This window comes from Lagopus muta, chromosome Z (assembly GCF_023343835.1).
Source record: "Lagopus muta isolate bLagMut1 chromosome Z, bLagMut1 primary, whole genome shotgun sequence".
Taxonomy (NCBI): Eukaryota; Metazoa; Chordata; class Aves; order Galliformes; family Phasianidae; genus Lagopus; species Lagopus muta.
Genome location: NC_064472.1, coordinates 57,123,078 through 57,143,259, shown reverse-complemented (window position 1 = coordinate 57,143,259; position 20,182 = coordinate 57,123,078). Strand labels below are relative to the sequence as shown.

The window sequence follows — 20,182 nt, the reverse complement described above, 5'->3', positions numbered from 1 at the left end:
TCCAGCAGAACTGCAAGAAAAGCCAGACCACACACAGACAAGCACTTACCCAGGAGTGTGCGTGTAAGCTGCATTAAGCTGAATGTGGAACTGTGACTGGCAAAGAAGCTGAAATTCAACATGCTCTGTCTGAGGGGAATTCCCTGGGACTCCTCAGCAGGAAGACATCTGCAAGTCAGACAAGAAGAAAAACAGCCTTAGGGGACCGGAGCTTCAGGGATCAGGCATTAAAGCCTTTAGCAGCTCCTGCCTTGGCTCAAATCAGATTACTGCAATTTCTTGGTGGGTTACTTTACACCAGCTGAGCCGTTATGCACAAAGCTGGTTCTTTGCAGGTTCTTAAGCAAAAAACCCTGCAACTTAGACTTATTTTAGGCTCCATATATGCTAGAGGCTGCAATCATGCTCATGTCATAACCAGACCCCAAGCCTGACTCTTGAGATTAGCCTTGGAGGGTCAGCTGCACACCAATAGGCTTCGCTGAACTTACATTCTCACACAGTTATTGACCAACAGAACATTCTCTTTTTCCTTTTCCTTTCTCTATGGTGTTTTTTTAACAAACATGATGCTTTTGAAAATTGCCTAAGCACACAAAATTTGGTTTTTAGAGTTCTTACCAAGACGGTACATAAAAAATTGTTCAGATCTTATTGGTGCTTCAGGGCTGCCAAAGGTAATTTTTATTTTAAAGTTCAAATTGCACAGACAAATATAAAGCCACTCCTGGTGCATGCAGACATAAGCCAGCTGCAGAATGTTATTACAGTCACCCATATGGCTGTAAAATTTATTGCAGAGTATCCTTGGGCACATTTCAATCATTAAACTGTCATCTTTGCATTTTGTGCATTGATTGAGTATGGCAGCTGAATTCTCCTCTCCTTTCTTTTCAAAAATTATTTTTACATTTAAACTTTTATTTATAGCAGTCTAAGAGCTGCCATTCAGAGAAAACATGGAGCTGTAGAATCATATCCTGAATTGGAAGGGATCCATAAGGTACATAAAAACCAACTCTTTGCACCACCCAGAACCCCCAAGGTAAAATTTAGTTTATCTGTTGATCCTAGACCTGATGGCACTCCAAATGCCTGTTTCGCTAAGATACTGCAGCGTAGGAGTGCAACAAGGCAAATACATTCTAGGATGTCTTTAATGGTGCTGAATAAGATGTATGGTTTCTTTCTGAAAAGGCTGAATATTTTTATTCATTGCTAGGCTACAAATGTTAAATAAATTGATATCAGGATATTTCATACAGCATTGAAAGCATAAATACGACATATAGGTTAAATAAAGAAAAAAAGAAAAAAAGAATTTTGGGATAACACAGAAACTTGAGGTTCTACAGAAATTAAATTTCTCTCTGCCTTTTTAGTCAGAAGTAGCTCAAAATTCCGGTTTTCTTCAAGCTCCAGATTGTTCCTGTCTAAATTAAGTTTTGTTCTGTACCTGCCAATTTCAGTTCTGTGCAACATCTTTCCTCTCTCCCTTCCTTCTATATTTATATGCAGTTGCACTGGTTATATTCAAGTCTGGGATGGTTGTAAGAAAACCATTAGTTTTGCAAATTTCTTCCCAGTGGGTAGGTGTAAGTAATGCAAAGGGAAACCGAACATGAGCACTGCTGTGTGTGGCTGCTGGAACTCTGGCAGCTAAGGGCTGTGACCACAAAAGATCACAGAAAAGGTTCACAGAAAAGAACCTTTTCTTAGGAGCCAGCCTGACCTCCCCTGACATAGCTCCATGCAATTCCCTTGGTTTTCTTTCCATGGTTGCCACAACACCAGGGGTTTTGGTTGTTCGCAGGAGAGACCCATCCCCTGCTCCTGGTCCTGGAGACAAGGCACATCTGCTGGAGGGGTGGCTTTCCAGCCAGGAGAGGACCACAGCCTTCCTCCTCCATCAGGCCTTCCGAATCAAGAATGACATTGTCTCCTACCTCCAGGAAACCACAGGCTTTCAGCACAGAGAGACTGCTGCTCGGCAACTACTGCAGAACCATATACAGACCATAATAGGCATAGTTGAAAAGCTCAGCCAGGACATTCAGGTAAGAAATGACAAGGGCAATTTCCTCCTATCACAGCACTAGCCCATGATCAACTCAACATTTGTGTGGTTCTAGGGGTGGAAAAGTCCTTATAATGAGCAGTATATTTTAGGTAAATTCTGATGTTGTTATATAGTGGCACTTGCAATTCCTTGTGAAAAAAGAAGGGAAGAGAGCAGGGAAAGAGAAAGGGAAAGGGAAAGGGAAAGGGAAAGGGAAAGGGAAAGGGAAAGGGAAAGGGAAAGGGAAAGGGAAAGGGAAAGGGAAAGGGAAAGGGAAAGGGAAAGGGAAAGGGGAAGGGGAAGGGGAAGGGGAAGGGGAAGGGGAAGGGGAAGGGGAAGGGGAAGGGGAAGGGAAAGGGAAAGGGAAAGAGAAAGAGAAAGAAGAGAAAGAGAAAGAGAAAGAGAAAGAGAAAGAGAAAGAGAAAGAGAAGAGAAAGAGAAAGAGAAAGAGAAAGAGAAAGAGAAAGAGAAAGAGAAAGAGAAGAGAAAGAGAAAGAGAAAGAGAAAGAGAAGAGAAAGAGAAAGAGAAAGAGAAAGAGAAAAGAGAAGAGAAAGAGAAAGAGAAAGGAAGGGGGAGGGAAGGGAAGGGAAGGGAAGGGAAGGGAAGGGAAGGGGAAGGGAAGGGAAGGGAAGGGAAGGGAAGGGAAGGGAAGGGAAGGGAAGGGAAGGGAAGGGAAGGGAAGGGAAGGGAAGGGAAGGGAAGGGAAGGGAAGGCAAGGCAAGGCAAGGCAAGGCAAGGCAAGGCAAGGCAAGGCAAGGCAAGGCAAGGCAAGGCAAGGCAAGGCAAGGCAAGGCAAGGCAAGGGAAACAGAAGGGAAGGGAAGCAGACAAACAAGTTTTTGTGTTATTTTCTATTACCTGGAAGATTCACATCCTATTTAATTTTTGTTGGTGAGTGGAAGACAGAATTCGAGAGAAATGAGTAAACTTCATTTTTTTCTAAAATAACATGAAAAATCAATCTTTTTCCTTAGTTTTCTAGTTGTAGATGTTCTAATTCACATAATTTCTGTATGAAAACATAATTGAACACTGGAAGTCTTCGTGAAGTTCAGTTTAAACTGGAACGAAGGTTCAGGTCACACTTTATCTGAGATGACTGATGATTCTGTACTGAAAGTTCATGGGGTACCCTGTTCTGGCTAAAGATCTTTAATTCTTTGCTGTTATTTGTCAAATTTATATGTGAAATTCACCAACTCCTTGATTTTCTTTTTGGACAAAAATGTACAGTACAAAAAAAAACAGACTTCCAAAGAGATTTGTGTTATCTTTTCATGTGCTGAATGTCTTCCAAATGCCAGTAAATTCAAAATTTTGCTTCTTATGTAACTGGGGAAATACTATAGATTCTATGTGTTTATTATAACAAATTTGAAATAATGACTCACCTGAAATCAGGATTATTTTACTAGAAAAATGCCCAAGATGCTGTGAGTTTTCTAAGCCCAAACTTTTTCCTTGGTGGTAAATGACTCTACTGTGTGTCCTAGTCTCAAGTGTTTGCTCACTTTCTATGCTATGGCTGTGAGGATTTCTGAGGTGAAGGACCAACAGCATGCAAAGCAGCACAGTGAGAGCCATCAGAGAATACAGTTTGGAGAACTGCTCCTGGCACACAGTGAATTAGAGCAGTTGAGCAATGATCACTTTAAAGCATTTTAAAAAGAACAAAGGGATTCACCTGGAAATGTGGCTTCCATACTCTGAGAACATGAAGAATGCCCTAAAAAGGATACTTTGTTCTGGGAAAGACTCTCCAGGGAGTGAAGCTGCAGGTGATGAAACTCTGACGCAGTCGCAAAACTGCATAAGCTGAACTAACAACCTCAACACAAGTAGTGCTACAACCCTGATTAATTCCCTATCCATGATTCTATGAAGAGACTTCAAATTGCATGATGGAGACATCTGTGTTAGAAGCTTAGTTGCAGAGGTGAGAAGTGCCTCTCATCTTTTCTCCAGCCATAACCCTGGATGCTGTGGCAACACTTTAATGTCAGCTCAGGGCCTCTGCTCTCAACCCTAGTCCTAAAACTGAGGCATCTGGAATATCTCTCCCTCTCTCAGCTTTGTGTCTGTAAAAGGTCATGGTAGCTCCAAAAAGCTTCCTAAAATTAATTATTGTGACACATACAGATATGATCAGCATGGGCCACTGCCAAAAAGCCTTCAGGGTGGTTGCTCCTTCTGTCTTTAGATCAGACAGTTATTACTGTGCAATAAAACAGACAAAAAGAGCAGAAGAAGATATTGACTAGCTCATACTGACACTCATGCCAGTTTGGGATTAGGTGGATGTAACATTTCCCTGTTTTTGAAAGCTGGACTTTTCAACATAAAGCACAATCTTAAGGGAAAGGTAGACACATAATTTCACAGCACCATGGAGTTGTATTGGAGAAGACCCTAAAAACCAATTTAATCCAACTCCCTTGCCATGGGCAGGGAGATCTCCTACTAGCATAGGCTGCCCAAAGCCCTACACTATCTGGCATTGAGCGCTGATTTATACAGGTGTAGATTTCTGAAAGAAAAATATGCTATTTACTTCTTCCTTGAGAGTGAAATAAGCGTTTGGGCCTTATTCTGAAAATGGTGCTTCAACCCATTTTTTTGAACGATATAAATAAATAATGAGGGAAACCAACACCGCATTAAATATTTTGAATTCACAGGTTTTGGAGAGACAAATAAGAACAAGAGATGGTTGCACAGTGCAAACCAATTTTGCTATTCAAAGTCTGGACCATAAATATATCCAGAGTCTTGGAGACCTGCGTGGAAGAGTGGTGAGGTAAGGAATATACGATGGCCCTCTTTTCCAATTTAGGCAAAGCAAGCTCAGAGGTGGCACAAACATACTTTGCACTCATTTTATATCTCCATTTTTTTGTGACAGATCTGTGCTTTGCATTCTACATGTTAATAAAATTATCAAACCAGGAAAAAAAATGCCTTTTTTTCCCTGTCTTGTTTTTCACAACATACTTAAATTCTTTTGTTTCCCAGTCTGGACTGACTTCAGCTGAAGTAGCTTAAGCTGTCCTGTTGTTCTTCTCCTCCTCTCTTGGAAAATGGAAAGAACAAACATGATTTCTTCCTTTGATAATGAACTTCTGCGAGGCATTTATAAACAGCTAATGTTATGACTTAAAGAAGAAATGAAACTCTGATGTGTTATATATCAAGGGAGTATTTGGATTAAGAAATGTCTGAACTGATCAGTACACTGAAAAAAAGTAGTCTTTAAGGAAAAAAACTCCTTGAACTGGCCTGCTTCCAATGTTTCCTTGTTTGCTTTTCTCTGGAGGCCAGTCTTACGTTTTCCATATAAAATTATTGCTATTGATATCTGTGGATAACAAAAATATGATTGGTGTTGTGAAAGAATGTACTTGGGCCACTGAAAAGAAGTTCTTTATAACCCCTGTGAGGAACTGCTCTGTTGCTGAATTCTCTAGGAAAAGTGTAGGGAATATGGTAGATGATTAACTGACAGTGGGCTCTCACAAATACACAGTATCAGAAATGCTAAGACTGGACCAGAACTGTGGAGGACTGGTGAACAGAGACCACGTAGCTCCATTCTCAGTTCAGAATACTGAACTGAGTCCAGAATTCCCTTTCTGAAGTGAAAAGCTTGATATGTTGTTAGAACAGCCAGGAATGTGGTGATGAGATGAGGAAAATTTCTGGCTGAGAGAAGTACGCATCTATGTATAGCTTCTAAAAAAAAATATCCTGAGATTTCTTCACTTCCAGGTATAGGTACTGAGAGAGAGGCAGAAGAAGAAAATCACAGTGTACTGAAGGACTCCAAACTACTGAAGAAAAGTCCAAGAATTCAAAACTAGATGGTGAAGCCAGTACATTTAAACTTGGCAGGAGAAAGATACATTTTTTAAATCTTGCAGCTGATCAGCATTGAAAGAGTGCAAGAGGTGATCATACATTTTTCTCTTGGTGTTCTCAAATTTGTATGGGCAGAATTTCCAGATGACATGCTTTCTGCAAAGTCGTAACGTTTAATGGGCAATGTGTTCTGTTATTTTTTCCCAGTGTTTCTCCAGGCGTACAGCTCACTTTTGCCAGCTGCAGTAAGTCTTGTTCCCATTTGCTGTACTGGAGCATTGGCCTGCAGCAAAGGAAACCAAACACACTGGGGAAAGCAGAAAACGGATAAGAAAATGCTGAGGGTTAAAAAAAAAAGTCCGATCCACTTCCATATACACAATGAAAATCCATGCAGAATAATGGAGGTCAGGCACCCGTGACAGTGCACATGGAAGCATAGTCCAGTTTGGTGTGATTCATGATTTTTCAGCACATTCTCATTTCTCTCACTGGCAAAAATGTCCTCAGCCTGTGCCCTGAAGTGGGCCAGAACTGACCAGCAGGATCGTCGCAACAGAGATGATTAATGCTTGTTTCCTCGTGTTCTTTTGGCCTTGAGTCTCAGCTCAAAGCTGTGTAAAGTATGGCCCAGAGTAGCTGGAGATAAACTCAGGAGTTCATATAATTTACATATTTTGAGTGAATAGAAATCTTCCCAGTGCAAACTTGCAATGAAAGTTTTGCTGTTGACTTGCAGCATGACCTCAATCGAAGATTGAAGTAAACCTTAATGGTGCTCTGCTCCCTCTCAGAGCAGATGATTCATCCTCCTATATTCTGCCATGTGTGAAGGATTAATGTGGATTAACTCTTGTAATTCAATTTGTGTCTTTCTTGTCTGTCGCTGTGTCTTCCCCTGAAATACAGAGCACTCTTGTTGAATACAGGCATGGACACCCATTAATTCTGGGACCTTTTGACCCCATATCTATACCACACAAACATTTGTGTTTCAGATAGCAGTGACAGTAAAAACAGCCTTCAACATCAGCAGCCAGTGTCTAAAATTAGCAGTATTTTAGATTAGTGTTCTAATTCTTAAAATAAATTGAAGCAAGAATTCTTTTGGGCTTGGGATCCATATTTATGGCCTGCCCAGGGAGGTGGTGGAGTTGCCATCCCTGGCAGTGTTCAAGAGGCGTCTGGATGACGTGCTGCATGATATGGCTTAGTGCTAGTGGTGGCAGTGGTGATGAGGAGACGGTTGGACTGGATGATCTTATAGATCGTTTCCAACCTTGTGATTCTGTGATTCTATGATTTTAGAGTAATAAAATTTAGGTAATCAACTGTAAGAAGAAACAATACTTTTCATAAATATTGACCTGTCTCTTCACACACACCGACAAGAAGACTGAATAATCATTGCACTCTACACAGATGTCTGCATTACAATTTTTTTCTTGAGATTTTTTTTTTCTTGTTGCTCAAAGGAAAAATCCAGTGTAGTGCTAGACTACCAAAGCCAGTGATACATGCCCATGAAGTTATTCCACCCTTCAGAATATGCAAACTTTGCCAAATTAAGTAGTCCTTTGTTGAATATATGCTCTTTCCATGTCTTTATAGGGTAATAATTAAATCCTCCTGTACAATCCTTAGAGGCTATTTCTTTTTGCTATGTATTTTATATGCATATCTAACAAGGAGCATACTTCCTGCACTTTTCCATATCCATCCTGCTATTTGTCTCTTACTCCCAGATTCTGTGTATGTGACTGAAAAACAATGATCTCACCACAGTCTGTTGAGGATCTCCTACATCAAATTCTGATTTGGTGCAGGATTTTAAAAGTCACAAGTCCATTCTCTTCAGGACTAAGTCTTTCGAACTGCAACCATTCTACGCTGCACAAAGCACCAGTACTGTGTGTAGGTACATATGATCCATGAAGCACACCTCTGAGAGCATCCCCACTGCTCCGGCTGTGGAGAGGCTGCTGTCACCCCATAATCCCATCTTGGCCACAGACTCATTGCTGTTACATACAAATGAGCTCTTCCATCCCGGTACAGTGCTAGGTGTCCCTTATCCCCATGAGGCTTGCAGCCCCTGGAGCATCATCCCTCGCCGGCTCCATGCTGGTGTTTGAGGTTTGACTGGTAAAAGCTGTGCAGCAGGCACCACCTCACACCCTCTGCCCTCTTAAGAGCTGTGTTCACCTTTTGAGCTATTTTGTAATTTGTTTTCCAGATGAATAAAATATATAGCTTTTTTTTTTTTTTTTTTTTTTTTTTTTTTTTTTTTTTTTAATCAATGTACTGGCCTTTGCACGAAGCCTCTATTATCTGCAGAAATTTTTTTCATTTCCCTGATGTGAATGCTCTGTAGGTGTATCTCAATATTTCTGCATTATCAAGAGACGACAAAAGGCTGGTCTATTTAAACTGTCACAGCCTCTCTTTAGTTCCTTTGTCTGACAACAGCACTGGCTCTAACCTTTAGTGCTTTGGAAGATAATTTCTCTGGCATTTTAAAACTCATCTGTTTTCTTTACTCAACTTCTAATCCACTATGTATACTAAATGCTGCAGTGCTTTATGCTGCGCACACTGCACAAGGTAAGATATTTGTTTCCTCAATATTGTTTCAAGTGCCTTTGATGGGAGTAGGTGGTTACTCCTGAGGGGCAGATGTGGAGGTAATTCTCTGTCATCCTCCACTCTTCAGGGGAGGGTGCAGGAGCAGAAGTCTCTGTCTTCTAGCTCATGTTGGATGTATTTATGATGTTATACAAATATTTACATATACACTAAAACAAATCATCTTCCTCCTGTGGAAAAAAAAAAATAAATGTGTTTATGTAAATGTGTACACATATATTACACATTGTGTATAGGTACAGTAAAGACAGGAAGAAATTGGATGCATATATTACCTGGAGGTAAGCTGGTTAAATATTATTCAATTAATGCCATCATTCTCATATAATCTCTTTGCCCATTTGAAATGTGACAACATATTTTAGTTAATGAACCTGAGAGAGTTTACATAGAAAATGACAAGTGCTCCCTATAAAACATCGTATTTTTTTTTTTGCCTGTTGCCATTCCAAACCTGATCATCCTCCACATCTGCTTCCAGCCAGAGGATGCTGCTGTCTGGGCTCTCCTACACTCTGGATAGGCATCCAAAAACTGCAGGCAGCTGGAATGGCTGAGTAACCTCTCAATTTGCATTTGAGATTTAAATTAGCTCACCTTAAGATCAGACAGCAGGAAACTGAGTAGGAAATGGCCCAGCAGGGTGAGCTGTGAACTGTTTCAGGTCATCTCAAACCGATAGGACCCACAAGGAGGTTTGCAGTGTACGGACACCAAATGTTTTGTCACTGCAGCTAAGGGATTGCTGGTCAAATGCTGAGCACCTTCCACTTCCTCACCTTCAGCTCCACCCTTATATATGTCCATGCAGAAGTTCTCTTGTCTCTGGTTCTTTTGCAGATGTGAGGCAAGTATTGCACAGCTATCAGGAGACATCCATGTTATCAGGCACGAGGTCCAGAACATCAATAAGGAGATCTACAGCCTTCACTCTATCCTCAAAAATCATACTGGCAGTTTTGAGAAGATGGTGAGTACAGAAATTCGCAATACCTGATGAGTGATGATAAGGCACACATAGAGTGCTTACTCTCCTATGTGCTGATCAACATTAATGATGGATGCACCATTTATAAAACATCTCAGGATTTTTTTTAATAAAAATTAAGTTTTCTTTGATGGTGTAGAATGGTAGTGGCCTTTCTAATAGATGTAGTCTAAAAACAGTTAACAAAAGTATTGGCAATACTAAGATTGTGAATGATCCATCACAGTTGTTTTCTCAGTATGGTTTAAAAGACCCTTAAATAAAAGCACAATTCTGCCTTTAGTGCATCTGGAAAATTCAGTTACATTAATTCTGGAGCTGAAAAATAGTTTATACATCCACTCTTTTTTCTTCAATTTTAAGGTGGTTGCAAGGAGACATCTAGTAGCACATCCTATGAAAGCTGGCAATATTTCAAAAATATTTGAAACTGTAGCACTGAAAATATTCTGGAAAATGGTATTTTCTCTTTTTTTTTTTTTTTTCTTTCCATAGTGAGAAACAACAAATAACAACTGTTACTGCTTATGATTCCTTATCGCTGGTCTTGTGAGAGGTTCATTGTGTTCAGTAGCTGTTTTAGAACCTTACACAGGTTCAAGAGCATTAGCAATGATGATTCACAAGTACAGCCTACTGATATGTTTGGTTTGTAAACCTGCAGCAAGACAGCTTTCTGCTCCTGATTCAAACTGGGTGTTGTCTGTATGCATTACAAGTGAGCTTGGGAGGAGATATGGGATATTCACCTTCTCCTATACTTGATATCGATTAAAAACTCACATTTTAACTGCATCTTCTGCTGTACAAGGCAGAGTTCCAGTCATTTTGTACCCAGATATCCTCTCCTACAAAGAAAAATTATTCATGACAATTCAAATGAAAGTATTTTACCTGGAGTTCTGCTATAAGACACTATTTGGACACCTGTCTTCTTCAATTCCTATGAAGATGTTCCTCTATGCCTGAGAATGGGAAATGAAGGTGCGTCAGGTCATTTGAAACAGTAGCAGGTAAAAATAAGCTGTCATAGATATGAAGCAGGAAGCAGAACAAGGCTTCTCAGGTAAGGAGGGGAAAACTATACTATTGCATTTCTGGCAAAGAAGCAAATGAGAATTTCCAAAATGAAGCTTTTTGTGTGTGTGTGTATTCAGCTATCAAAACTATGTAATGAGCCTTTAGCTGCTCCCTGTTGACATACATGTGCCACAGCTATCAACCAGATGAAGGCATTTTCTTACCAGGGCAGTCTTTCAGTACTAAAGGGGGGCTATACAAATGAAGGGGACAGGCTCTTTAGCAGGATCCATTGTGATAGGAAAAGGCAAAATGGGTTCGAACTAAAAGAGAGGAGATTCAGATTGGAAATAAAGAAGTTTTTTACAATAAGGTTGGTGAGGCACTGACACAGGTCACCCAGAGATGTGGTGGATGCCCTGACCCTGGAGACAGTTAAGGTCAGGCTAGAGGGGGCTCTGACCACCTGCTCAAGCTGTAGGTCTCTCTGTTCATTGTAAGGGAATTGGACTGGATGAACCTTAAGCGCCCTTTCCAACTGAATTGATTTGATGATTCTATGATTTTATGGTTTGCCTGAGGGTCCAGAAACCACAGCCCTGGTTCCTGAGGCACTCTCTCGTCCTGCTCCCCTAAAGGGAATGGCCACATAGAATAGGGACAGCTCCAGCCAAAAATGCCTCAGAGTGCAGGAACCCAGGCTAGAGAGCCTGTATGTTCATTTCAGCATGGATGGAGCAGACGAGGGATTGATCCACAGATCCACAGTGACTGTCTCCTCCTTTCACTGGTGTTGGGAGTCCAACAGGTGTTTGATGAACATTTTCTGTCAAGGAATATTACCCCTTGGGTTCTAACATCTTCAGGGAAGTTTTAGTTGTGCACAATGTCTTGAAATAAAAAGTCTTCATTATCTGTGAATTTAATTACAAAGCTTGTGTCCAAAAAAACTTTCACTAAGTGGTTCTTATAGTCTGAGTGACCCTGAGCTCAAGTCCTCGCTGAATGAAATCATTTGTGAGAGAAATTCAATGTTGTACCTTTGAGTCAGTTGTTTTTTTCACTCTTGCAATCATAATACATATTTAAAGATAAGTGCTCACCTTATGGCTCATAAAGGCATTCTCTGTTAATTCTCATTAGGCAATGCAGCTATTAGGCAAGATAGAGACTTCCAACTCTGATCAAAGATCAAATTTAAAGACAGTCCAGGGAGATCAACGTCACGAATTGCAACTTCTGGATTTCAAGTAGGTGATGAAGGGTTTTCATTACGATAATTCACCTTGGATACTTCAGTATGATGAACAGGTTGTCATGAAACAGCCAAACAAACCCATTAGTTAACATCTATTCAAAACATAAAGAAAAGGTTAATGAAGATCCATGCTATAAAATAATGAAAATACATGATGAAAGTTGTTAAAATGAGGCACAAAATACCATCCTGTAAGAAGGTACAAAAGCAATTACCCTTCCATAGCTAAAAGAAAAGCACTGAGTAGAAAGGTACTATTTACCACTGTAATTGAGTCTAACTTGTGACTTGCCTAAGGTGCAGGTGACATTTTCTTGAAAGGTTTGCTCTGTCTGTTCAGTTGGGAGAGCAGCTGGAATGGGGAAGTGCTGGTTGAGGGAGGTGGGCAGGGGCAGGACAGGAATGGAGCTGAGGAGTGAAGCTGTACTGTTTCACATGTCCTTGGATTTGTAATTTATTGTTTCTTTCTCCAACCAATATTTCTCCTGCTCTGGATGCAAAAGTACTTTTAGAGAATCCTTTTAATCTTGATGAGTTTTACAGAGGTAGGAGCTCCAGTGATTACACAGTGAATTAAGGTGTGTGGCATCCATATGCAGAACAATGCTAAACAGCCAAGCATTAAACAGCAGAGCCAGCACAAGTAATTTGAAATCTAATTATATTAATACTGCAACAATATTTCAAAGGCAGCATTTCCACTTCTTAACATGTTGGAGTATTTGAATTAAATTTATCTGAATTGCATTCAGAGTTAAAAATATGCTATTTAAACAGAAAATATTCACATCAAGAAAACAAGAAAAGGAGTAGGGATGAATACTGAAATAACAACTAAAAAGGGGAATGAATTAAAGTGAGGAAAAAAGGAGTTACAGAAAGACAGAGAGTAAAGGATGAAGAGAATAATGTGAGATTAACAAGAATCACAGAATTGTAGGGGTTGGAAGGGACCTCCAGAGATCATCAAGTCCAACCCCCCAAATACCAAAATAAAAGAGGAAAAAAAAAAAAGGAAAAATGCCAGAAAAGAGGGAAATATTACAATTTAAGAAAATGCTGAGTTTCTCATAAGTCAATTAGGCCTTACTGAAACTTCCAATAGAAATAGGAGGCTTCCAAGGCTTTGAGATGCACCAGAACTGTGTCTTTTAACGTGAAGCAAAATGTAACTTCTTTTGGTAGGACAGACTGGAGTTTCTGCTTATGAACTAGCATGTTTAATTTGGTTTTAAAGCCCAGTTGCCTCTTCAAATGGCATGAAACTGTCTGGTAACCAGCAGTTCTTCTGATCTGGCAGTTGTATTGTGAAAGTGCAAACTGATACTTCTATATACAGTTACTGAAAACCTGATGAATTTTTAAACTATTTCAGGACTTCAGAGGAAGTATTGCTTTGCTAGATAGCATTGGCCTTCACAGGTGGGGGACTGGGTACTTGTCTCTCAGGGCCGGTTAGCTGACAAATAGCTGTATTCAACTGCACAGAGGCAGATCACTTGTCAATAGTTCTGCTTGCACGTTTATCGCAGCACTACTTAGAGGATGCACTTATTAAATAGCCACAAGTATGTCATTAATATTTCAGGGACTATCTGGACCAAGACTATGGCAACTCATCTGTCTCTGCAGCCCGGCTCACTATAGATCTCTTTTTTGTTAGGTCCTTGCAGAAGGGATAGTAATTCACAGAATCAGAGTGGCTTGGGTTGGAAGGAATCTCAAAGCTCCCCTAGCCCCAAACCCGTGTTATTGTTAAAATAATCCTAGAACTAGTAAAATGAGTAATAATGATAAACTGACCTCACAGCCATACAGTGCCTTGGTAAGGCACTGTCTACAGTAAGCAAACAGCAATAATATGTCACTTACAGAAATTCTGTTAATGTTAATTTGTTTCTCACATTACATTAGTAATTACATTACATTAGATGGCAATTATCACTTCATTAGGCAGATACAAAATTGTTATAAATCACTTGGTTTTAAAAAACAGTTTCTCTCAGACATTCTTTTGGAAAGTGGCATAAATGTTACAAGTGCTTTAAGCATGTGGTTATAAAACCCTGCTCCTTCCTTGCTGGTTTGTAAGCTGGCTGAGAACCAAACAAATTTCAGTTGTCACTCTTTGCATTCAAGTATGCCTTAGGAATTAATACAGTTACACTCAAATTTTCTGTGGAAGTCTGGCAACCTGCAAGAGAATGGAAATTTAAATGTGTGACTAGAATTTGGACATATGCTCATGTCTCTTCATGGCTCATATTATCAATTACCTGCTGCAGCGTAAGAAAAGCAAGCACGCTGCTCTCCAGCTCAGGAGTTTGCAAGTTCGGTCTGTGTGGCATCCTTTTAGCTACTGTCCTTTTGTGTCTCCAGGGAGGGCTTTCACATTTCTGTCCAGCTGGTGCTTTATAAGCACATGCATGTTTTCTCTGCATTTGTAAACCATTACGTAAAAATTTCTTTCATCCTTATGAGCTTTTTCAAACTGCAGGTGATTCTGGTGCCCACTGTAATGTCCAGCAGCACAGCTGATGTTCAATGGGATAGTGTAGCTTCTTCATTCACTTTAAACAAAGATAATTCCAATTGCAAAACAGCATTTTTTAGCCCTCAGGTATTTTCTCAAATTAGATTGCACTAGAGAAATCACATTCTGTCATGTATATGCAGTCTCAAGATAAGGATTAATAAAATAATGGAGCTTGGTCTCCTTAGGAAACTACTGAGGAGATCCGAAGTAACTTAAATAATTTAGTGTAATGACTCAAGACTCCCCCACAATGCTGACTAAAGCTTAAGTCTTGTTACTAAAAAAACCCTATCTTAATTTCAGGTTGACAAGCATTCTAAATGACTTCAAAGATCAGATTCAGAATCAGCGGAAGTGGATGGAGGCGCAGCTGACACAATCTGAAGATCGAGCCCAGTACCAGCACCAGCAGCTCAGTGCAATGAAGGAAAGGCTGGTAAGGCTTACCACACAGCAAGTTACAGACACCATGAGATTGCACACAAAAATGGAATTGCTCTGGTGCCTTGTGGGATGGCCAATTGAATTATGAAAAACATTTGACTGTAGAATAATTTATTTCAAAGGAATATCTGGAAGTCCAGGGATACAGCTCCTCACTCGAACAGGACCAGTGACAAAGGCAGGTGGCTGGTCTCCTCCAGGTGACTTTTAAGTGCTTCTGAGGATGGAGATCCCACAACCCTCCGGGCAACCGATACGAACTGAGTATTTGTGAAACCCTAGTTTACCCAATAGTGGTGACCTGTCCCAGAATGAGCATCAGTGCCATCACTGATGGGTCATCATAAGGGTTTTTTTTTTTTCATTCATTGACAGGTTCAGAATAGTGAGGAATCTTCAATGCAAATTCTTACTGGTTTTAAATGTAGACATGCCATCACCTTACTGTGGTTGGTATATTAATACACAGTGAGCTTAGATTCCATTGCAGCAGTCAGTGCTTGGCACAGGGCCAGTATCTTTTAATCAATTCCTTCACAACTCTAAAAGTTTTCCCCCTTTGCTGCATGTAGTTCACTCAGATTCAGAGTTCAAAACCAATTGAAGCACACCTGCCAAGTCTTACAACCAGAATGAAGACTGCTAAACAAAACCACACAGAAAAATTACTCAGAAGGGAACTAAAACACAATAGAACTTTAATTTCCTCTTATTCTGCTTCACAATCTCTAGTCGTCAATACCAAACATTTGGTGCAACCAGGCAGGTTCAAAAATGTTTCTGACCCCTCAGGCATTGTCTCACAGCTACCCTGCTACTGCAGGGTTTGTGGTTATTTTTGAGAAAACAAACCAAAATACGTAGTTAAGCTCTTCTTGGGGAGAGCTGCAGTGTCAAGCAGTGCAACTTTAACAGGACTTAAAGAGTTGTAAGTAGCCTTCTAATAGATTAAGTTATCAGGTGTGCCTTTATTCTTGTGTATATGCATACAAGTGTGCACAGGGCTATTGGTGTCACAGAATCACAGAATGGGTTGGAAGGGACCTCCAGAGATCATTCATGCTAAAGCAGTTCCCTACAACAGGTGGGTGTCTTCTCAGGGAAAACACAGCTCAGCCCCTGAGGGCTGAGGTAAACTTCAACACTCTGTTGGAGATGGGAGCAGTGTGAAGTGAAACCCACTTGGAGTACACGGACCCTGCTCAGACATGGGCCTTAGCAGCACAGCCGGCTGTTTTCAGGATCAAACATAGGATTGCAGAATGGTTTGAGTTGGAAGGGCCCTCAAAGCCCATCCAGCCCCAACCTGTACCCTGGGCAGGGCTGCTCCCCACCAGCTCAGCTGCCCAGGGCCCCATCCAACCTCGCCTCCAGGGTTGGGGCACCACAGCTTCCCTGGGCAGCTGTGCCAGGGGCTCACTGCCCTCTGAGTAAAGAGCATCCTCCTAAGATCTAACCTAAATCTCCCCTCTTTTAGTATAAAACCATTCCTACTGTCCTATCACTATCAGACCATGTAAAAAATCTGTTAAAGGTCCTGTTGGTCACCTTTTTGACATGGCTGAAGTCAGATGGATAAGAGGGCAGGTGGATGTGTTCTGTGCTGAAGCTGGAGCTGTGCTGGGAGTACGAAGCAGCAGTTTGGTTATTCCTGGAGCTGACTCACTCCACCAGCCACCTGCACAGCATGGCAATGTTTGTAAACACAGAATGCCTTTTCAGCATCACCATAAACTCAGTTTAAGCTCAAAAAACTCTGTCAGCTTTGCAAAATATTTTCCCTGAGAGACAGACCCCAGCGTTGCCTGAATTCTCTGTGCCACTGGGACTGCAGAGGGTGAGGGATTTTGAACATGTTGATGATCAAACTAGGATCTTAGCAGAGAACTCTGTGCAACTTGGAGAGCAAGAAAGGAATGGGCAGCAGCATGGCTCGTATATGAGCCATGAGGAGCCACATCCCTGAGGAGGTGCAGTGGCCCTTAGGAGTGACACTGGGCTCCAAAGAGCAGCTGGTAGGGGCTCACTGCCCATACTGATGGGCAGCTGGGTACAGCCCTCATTTCTTCTCCCCTTGGCTCATAAACTTGTGTTTGAGGTAAGTGCATGAAAGCAGCCTGAAATAAGTTGTTTAAATTCCCAGGCTGTTGTTAGAGAGAATGAAACAGAGAGAACAACTGGAGTTAAAACAAATGATAAAAATAATAAATAATAAAGAAAGCCCCTCTGGCCTGCCCCAGCCTCTTCACCAGTTAATCCAGTTAGTTGAAGAAATGAGGATTGACACCCCTCCACGGTACCAGACCTAACTGCATTTCTGCAGTGCTCTTATTCTTGGGATTGGGAAGCAAAACTGATTAATTTCAGGGTTGCTAGGATGGAGTATAATGGTGGGCATATTTAAAGCATCTTACCATTACCTTCTGCCATGTTTTTAAAGGAAGCAGCAGAAAAGAAAATAGAAGAGAAGCTTCTACTTCTGTCACTACAGCTAGAGCAATCAGATAACCCAGAGAAATACAAAAGGCAGTTGAACCAAATGAAGAGTGATGAAAAAAATCTGCATGCAAGAATCACCAGGTTTGAAAGACAGATTTGGAAGGAGCTTGAGGAAATCCAGAATGAATACAGATCAGGTGAGAATTTCATGCAATTATCTGTCAGTATATTTGTACAGTAAATTACTGCTGCAGAAAATATTTTCCAGTAATGAGACAAATACCTTCACAAGACTGTTCCTCTCTTCCACACTTTGGTTTCACAGGTGTCATTTCTAGGCATCTGGGTTAGCCCATCTGTCCTTACCAGCACCAACAGCATATTCACACACAGATTGCTTTCTCTTCCTAAGGGTCTGATGGTAAGATGATCTAAAGGGCAATTTCACAATCCACTTTCCACATTTCTCTGAGTACATCTTTCTTCTGCTCACAAGGTCACTAACTGGAATTGAGAGGTGAACATTTTTGCCTTTTGCCTCAGGTCCTGCTGATCATGTTTGATTGCTTTATATTTTTTACAGCCTTTATTCCCCATTCTCCACTAACAGTAGATTGAGAAAGAGGCACCCAGTTGTTAAATAGCTATCCTACCCAGAGCATATGATAGATGAATACAGAAGCATTTAGATAACATTGCTGAACACACACTAGATGCTTCTTATGGGTACAATCAGGCTGAGCGTAATTCCCAGAGCATGGACTCATTAACAGCCTGAGCCAATTCTGGCTGTTCAACTACCAACAGCAATTCATCTTGCACAAAGCACAACGCTTTGGAAAGGAGAATTCTGCTCACTGTAAAGTATGCTATTGCCCAACTTGCAGCTGATAATGGAAACAAAATGGAAACACTAGTTAATGCAAAAAGATCACTCAGCCAACACTCCAAGGGAACAGATGGCTGAAAACACCACACAAGTTCTTCACATCTGATACGTTCTCATCTTCTAGGTCTAGGACCACAGCTACTTACTTCAGTTCCAATTCCTTCATTATTTGCAACCCACAAGGTCTGCTCCAGAGATATTAACAAATGTAGTTCTAAATTAGCAACAATCTTCATACAGGAAGGAGCTTGAGGCATGAAGGACTGAAAGCAGAAGAATGCTGGGATAATAAATTTCAGAATAAAAGATTCCAGTGTTTTACTGGGGGCTCTTGAGATTCCTGCCTGTCCAGTGCATTGGAAGATATGACTCCTACAGCAAGGAGTTGGCAACATAAGCTGATATTTCATGTTTATGGTATTCAGTGAAAAGAAGAAATAAATAGATTAGGTTTAATGTGCTCTGATTTACATGTGGGTCAGAAGTATTTGAGGAAAAAAAAAAGAAGAATCTCTTAGTATTAAAAACAACCACAATTTAATTAATTGTTGTTATTTTTCTACCAGGATTTCAATCCATTCACGAGTCTCTGGAGCTGCTCAAACAAATACAGAACACAAAGCTGAAACTTGAAAAGAAGAAAACTGAGAAATACACATACAAAGCAAGAGACTTTCCATGAGACTGAACTGCAAAAGCAAACCCTTATAAACACACTCAGATGCTCTCTCCAATAAAAGCAGCATTGGTGCAAACATGCTCACCTTTGTTTTCCCCTGTCGCTGTAGGATGTTCTTGTGGCTTGTGAAATTGGACAGCCACAAAAATAACAGCTCTGCTACACCTGCAGCCATTTTCAAATTCACAATTAAAAGTACACAAAGAAAAGCTTTAAATAAAGATGGACTTAGAATATTGAAAGCAGATTTCATACAGAAGTATTCATACTACTTAAAGGACTTTATGAATTTACCACTCAATGTTTAAGCAGTGTTAGCCCAGTTCTGCTGGAAGCTATGTCTTAGATTGCTGTAAATACTGAAATCAGGCTGAAAAGATTCCTTCAGCTCCATAGAATGTGTAGGTAGTAAAAGTGTTATGAAAAGTGGAATGACTTGGACTGCTTATAAGAAGTTACTCAATCATTAAAAGTAGCTTGTAAGTTGGGTACAAATGCTCAAATGCAAGTTAATTATTAGCAGAAACATTATTAAGGTTTATTACTCACCTCTGTTCTTACTGAAGAAAGTTGTTGCTGATTAGCAATGTAGTGCTTAAAACTGTAATTGGCAGTGGGCTTTGTTGTACTTAAGCAATTTCTTCCACTCGACCCTCCCTCCACCACCCCTCCCCCCCAAAAAAAACCAAAACTCAACTAACACACAACAATCAAATAAGGGAAATAAGGGAAAAACTCTGGAAGCAGAGACAAAGGAACATCAGTATGATTTCACACCAGAGGCTAGTGCAAGTTCTTTAGCAGGGTGGCAAAATAAGGTGGTCACAATTTGCAAAAGAAATCTGAGTTTCCAGAGTATAATGTCTGTGTTCAGAAGGCCTAAGACGATCCATCTCCCAGAGAAGGCATTCAAAAGACTGAGATTACCTTTCTGTTTCAAGTCTTGCATGCTTCTTGTTCTACAGCAAAATAGGTACGGAGAGAAGCCACCATGGATTCCAGGTAGCTTCTCTAAGAAGCTGAGTTGTGCACAGCACAACTGGTGAAACCAAACTCAGGCTGTCAGCAGGGAACTCCACTCAGCAATTAGTCATGTTCCCACTGCAGGAAGCAACTTAGTATGTTAGAGTTTCTCCAGTGAATAATCTGGAGTGAAGTCCTAGGAAATGCTGGCTTCTTGAAAAGACAGAAGAACCAACTGTAACCAAAGTCACAATCTTCCTGCATCTTGATTGTTGCCAAGCTCTCTTAATCTTGATTGCTTCTTTCAGGTTGGCTCCGCATTTATCAAGTTTTTTACATGCGTTGGGTAACCAGTAACACTGAAATAAATCTCTGTAATGTGCAGCAGTTTGAGATATTCTGAATC

General features: G+C 40.6%; 1 protein-coding gene across 1 annotated transcript; it reads left to right on the top strand.

The window, feature by feature from the left end:
- The first annotated feature begins 1,684 nt into the window (after nucleotides 1-1,684).
- Nucleotides 1,685-19,419, top strand: FAM81B (family with sequence similarity 81 member B). Its single transcript, XM_048930528.1, has 7 exons — nucleotides 1,685-2,057; nucleotides 4,738-4,856; nucleotides 9,401-9,530; nucleotides 11,712-11,818; nucleotides 14,666-14,798; nucleotides 17,247-17,442; nucleotides 18,701-19,419. Exons 1-7 carry the CDS (start codon nucleotides 1,776-1,778, stop codon nucleotides 18,814-18,816), a joined length of 1,083 nt encoding a protein of 360 aa, XP_048786485.1. The 5' UTR covers nucleotides 1,685-1,775; the 3' UTR covers nucleotides 18,817-19,419.
- Nucleotides 19,420-20,182: the final 763 nt, after the last annotated feature.

What these genes read in the sequence shown, in the direction of transcription:
- FAM81B (XM_048930528.1), top strand. Translation starts at nt 1,776, where the DNA reads ATGGTTGCCACAACACCAGGGGTTTTGGTTGTTCGCAGGAGAGACCCA. An exon ending in CTGGCAGTTTTGAGAAGATG is followed by an intron (nt 9,531 to 11,711) that starts GTGAGTACAGAA and finishes AATTCTCATTAG; the next exon opens with GCAATGCAGCTATTAGGCAA. An exon ending in CCAGAATGAATACAGATCAG is followed by an intron (nt 17,443 to 18,700) that starts GTGAGAATTTCA and finishes TTTTTCTACCAG; the next exon opens with GATTTCAATCCATTCACGAG.